We start from the raw sequence: 4,465 nt of genomic DNA, 5'->3' as shown, positions 1-4,465 counted from the left end.
GAATCATATTCCTCAAAAAAATAAAATGATACAATAAAGGAAAAAAAAAAAACACTAAAATGCCAGTACAGAATTAAAAGTGAAGAGTATTCTAAACTGAGCTGTAGCTGCTCAAACAGGAAAGTTTTCAGTCTTGATTTAAAAGTGTCTAAGTCAGGGTCCATCTAATGTTCTCAGTCAGTTGGTTTCATTTAGGAGCAGCATAGCAGCTTCTCCGTGTTTATCTTTTACCATAGACAGGACTAACTAAAATAGCAAAGTAGTTTGTTTAACTGTTAATGTAGTATTTTGTAAAATACACGTACAGATCCTGCTTTACCTCCGTTCTGTATTTTCAATCGGGCGAGTTTCCGCCTTCTTTTGAAAGATCTGTTAAGACAAGTGGCTGAAGTAGAAAATGATTGACAGGTTTCCCGCCTACTGATCACGCCCACTTGTGCTCCGGCCTGCAGTATTACATATGTGCATTTTTCAGGGTCTCTCTGGGAAAAAAATATTAGAAATTAATCTGAATAAATTCTGAGCTCTAATAATATAATTCTCTAATACGATATAATAACGAATAATCCAATATAATAACTCTAATAATATGATCCAGTATTTATATTCTCTAAAATCATAAGTATTTTCCTGAATCTGATCGAATTACGCGATGACGTCACGCCTGCGTGCGCCCGTGTGTGTGTTCTGCGCGAGGCCGGAGTTGGGATTAAAGTGACGAACTGACTCCGCATTGCTGTCTCGGTTCTGATTGCTGAGAGCGGGGTTCTCGTTGGTGCCGGTGCCGCTTCTCGGAGCTGTTGATGGGCGTGATGTCGCTGCTCGGCCGCTCTCGCGCGCTCTGTCCGTTCGTGCAGGCCTCGTGCTCCGCAGTGAGCGCGCCGCACGCGCCGCTGATCGCCGCGCGCGGGCCGCTGCTGCCGCAGGAGAAGCGTGCGCTCCCGCCGCTCCCGCCGAGCAAGACGGGTCGCAGCGCGCGCGGGAGAACCGCCGTCAGCGCTAGACTCAGCGGTGAGTTAGCCGCCGTTAGCTTCACGGGGGTTGTTCCGTTCCACTTAAACGGTGCCACAGTTAAGGTGGAATTGAACAATTCCAATCCTCTAAACCCTCCGCTCCCTTTTCTGCTCTTCGTGATAACAAAGGAGACGCTCCATAACTCAACTTCTCTCAGTGTTTCTCCTTATATTTCTGGGTTTATTCCTGCAGTTCCTCTCACTGCTAACCCCACATAAGCCCCTTTAGCTACCTGCTAACGAACAAACAAGGTTATACCCACTATGCTAAGCTAACGTCAGTTTTCACTCTAATGCCAAGTTAGCTTCGTTAGCATTCCACGTAAAGGTCACAATGACTACGCTAAGCTAATTTATTTCAGGCAACATGCTAACACTAGCCCCGTTAGTGAAAGTCAGAGAGATTTTGCTGAACTAAATGTACAACAGATTTCTTACAGATTACCGCGGATCAACTAATTTACCACAGAAATTTAAGCTCTTTTTCAAATGTCTGAAATTAATCTTTAAAATCTCTCACTGAGTTTCCCACAGCTGGATAACAGCTATACATAATCCTGCCTGAAGATTGTTTTAATTTTATTATTTTAATAAGATTAAATTTACTAATGTGTTAAATAATTAATGCTGAAAGTGATCTTTTTAGTAGTAAACCCAAGCTGCCTTTAAGCTGGCTTAGTGTCACCTTGAGGAGTAGAGACAAAAGGATCTGTTTGGCTTTGTTAGTATCTTTTAAAGTAAATGATAAACAATCCTGTTTTGTAGATATTTTAATTTGTTTGTAGACTGAACATTTTCACATAAAATTACCAAGCCTTTTGGCTTTTTTCCCCTCCAAATTTGGATTGTCTCGGTAATGTAAATTTAACCTGCAATTTCAAACTAAATTGTCTTAAAACCAATTAAGCTGACATGTCATGGTTAATTGTGGATTTTCAGTAATGTTTTAATGTTAGCTTTTTGATGTACCAGAATTGAATTTGACAATTTAATTCAGATATTTTAAACATGAAATAAAAGTATTACGATCTGAAAACACTTAGACCTATTCATAATTAGTGTAAGTAAATGTTGTGTAAGTACTTCCCACTGATTGTGACTGTCTTTTTTTTTTTTATGTTCAGCTCCTGCCGGAGTGCGTTTTGCCCACACTGATGTCAGAGTCCCTGATTTCTCAGATTACCGGCGTCCCGATGTGTTGGACTCAAAGTCACAGTCTCAGGAGAGCAGTGAGGGCCGGAAGGCATTCTCGTACCTGATCACGGGTTCCACGGCTGTGATGGGTGTGTATGCTGCAAAAACTGTGGTCACGCAGTTTGTGTCTTCGATGAGTGCGTCGGCGGACGTCCTGGCTCTGTCGAAGATTGAGATCAAGCTAGGAGACATTCCCGAGGGCAAGAACATGACGTTCAAGTGGAGAGGGAAACCACTGTTCGTTCGCCATCGCACAGAGAAAGAGATCGCCACCGAAGCCGAGGTGGATCTTTCTGAGCTCCGCGACCCCCAGCACGATAAAGACCGCGTCCAGAACCCATCCTGGGTCATCGTCATCGGAGTTTGCACACACCTGGGCTGCGTCCCCATCGCCAACGCTGGAGAATATGGAGGGTACTACTGCCCTTGCCACGGCTCCCACTATGACGCTTCGGGACGCATCCGCAAGGGCCCTGCACCTCTCAACCTGGAAGTGCCGTACTACGAGTTCCCCGACGAGGAGACCGTTATCGTGGGATAGAGGATGCTGTTCTGAATTTTCTGAAACTGTATTTATCCATCTTTTCAGAGTCAGAACACTGATCTGAGTTCATCAAATCCCACTTTGTGATGGAAAACTGCTGCTTCTGATCAAATTACTACTTTTTGTTGACGAGTGAAAGGGTAAATGGTCCTCCAAAGGGAACGCTACCCGTCTGCACCCTTACTTTTTATTTACTGAAATTAACACATTTGGGCAAAATTTATGAAATAATAAATGCTTGTGAAAATCAACAAATAAATATAAGCTGTGTTTAAAAAAAGACAGAAATGTTGTGATTAATTTCCCTGTAGCGGATGTGTCAATGAGAAATACAAAACTAACGAGGTGTCCTTAACCATTCGCACCCGGCCACGCCCTGACACCAGGTCAGCGTTCTGACTCTGATCTTCAGTTTGATAAATATTGGCCCTGGTCTGAGCGCTGTACTTGTCCGATCCCCAGCTTCTCAGACGCGTCTGGTTGTCTGTGGTTGTGGGTTTGAACAGAAGGTTGACTGTAAGTAATAAATGTATATTTTATTTGACTGAGAGACTCTGGAACGTTATTTATTCACATCACAGTTCAGATCTTGGCCTGAGACGCTGAGGTGGGATTTAAATCTCGGGTTCCATTCTTTCGGAGACATGTTGAGATATGTCCTGGAAAGATGCAGAAAGTGATATTCAGTACAGTTCTCACCTGAGTTTTTTTTATTTAGGTTCTGTCTGGTTTTGAAAGCCGCCCGAACTTTGGCGTTTTAGTCCCTGGTGAGTTTCATCACCTAAAGCCAGAACTGCAATTGAAAGAATTTGTTCTGAAGCAGTGTGAGAAGTGATGGAGCACCATCCAGTGCCGTTGGCCTGAGCTGCCATGAGGTTTGTGATCCAGAATGAATCTTCTGGCTTCAGAACCTGACCTCACTGAGTGCCGTGTAGTTGTAGGCCATCAAATCCTCACAGCAGTGTCCTATGTCTTGTGTAAACCCTCCCCAGGAGAGTAGACTTCTGCAGCAAAGTGGAAACTCTGAAGTCAGGAGTCTACAAACCTTTGCAGAATGTCAGAACCTCATTAGGAGAGAAAATTCAGAGTTCCACCGTGGCGCTGAGAGACTTCTACTTACAGAAGAAAAACATGCAGAACTGAAATCTTTAAAACAGTTCATCAGAATTAAAACCTGTTTGAGACGGTGGCTCTTGGGGAAAGTGATGGAGGGAAAGGAGTAAATTTAAGGTGGAAATTTGCTGTTAGTCAAAAGTGAGCAGACACTGATATTAGAACATTATTAAAGATGATTTAGGCTCCTTTCACTTTAATAAGAATCCGTCAGAACAGAGGAACTGTTATTCACTGCAGTAGAGTCCACTCTGTTTACAAAGATATTGAATATTAAACACAGTGATGTAAAGAACGGGTTCAGGTTTTAACCGCTGTGATCTTTATTAATGGACCTTGAATAGTGTTTTAATTTTTTACAGTTGAGATGTTACTCTGCTCACCGCTGCAAAACCCACATCAAATACATTGTATTTCATAAATATTTATAACGTTAATAATTGAGTTCTTTATTTTAAATGAGCTCCCTTTAAATGAGCTGTGTGTAAAGGAGAGAATTGTTTTTGTTTTCTCTAAAACCTATAGATTTACAAAATATAGCTGAATTAAGAAAAAACATAGGTCCATCAGGAGATATTTCAGTTTCATCCTCTCACACACA

General features: G+C 42.3%; 1 protein-coding gene across 1 annotated transcript; it reads left to right on the top strand.

Moving 5' to 3' along the window:
• The first annotated feature begins 647 nt into the window (after positions 1–647).
• On the top strand, positions 648–3,291 carry LOC136676908 (cytochrome b-c1 complex subunit Rieske, mitochondrial-like). Its single transcript, XM_066654196.1, has 2 exons — positions 648–1,011; positions 2,138–3,291. The coding sequence occupies exons 1-2, from the start codon at positions 804–806 to the stop codon at positions 2,746–2,748; spliced, it is 819 nt and encodes a 272-aa protein (XP_066510293.1). The 5' UTR covers positions 648–803; the 3' UTR covers positions 2,749–3,291.
• The last annotated feature ends 1,174 nt before the right edge of the window (positions 3,292–4,465 follow it).

This window comes from Hoplias malabaricus, chromosome X2 (assembly GCF_029633855.1).
Source record: "Hoplias malabaricus isolate fHopMal1 chromosome X2, fHopMal1.hap1, whole genome shotgun sequence".
NCBI classification, from domain to species: Eukaryota; Metazoa; Chordata; class Actinopteri; order Characiformes; family Erythrinidae; genus Hoplias; species Hoplias malabaricus.
This window is presented reverse-complemented; position numbering and strand designations above follow the sequence as displayed.

What these genes read in the sequence shown, in the direction of transcription:
- LOC136676908 (XM_066654196.1), top strand. Translation starts at nt 804, where the DNA reads ATGGGCGTGATGTCGCTGCTCGGCCGCTCTCGCGCGCTCTGTCCGTTC. An exon ending in CGTCAGCGCTAGACTCAGCG is followed by an intron (nt 1,012 to 2,137) that starts GTGAGTTAGCCG and finishes TTTTATGTTCAG; the next exon opens with CTCCTGCCGGAGTGCGTTTT.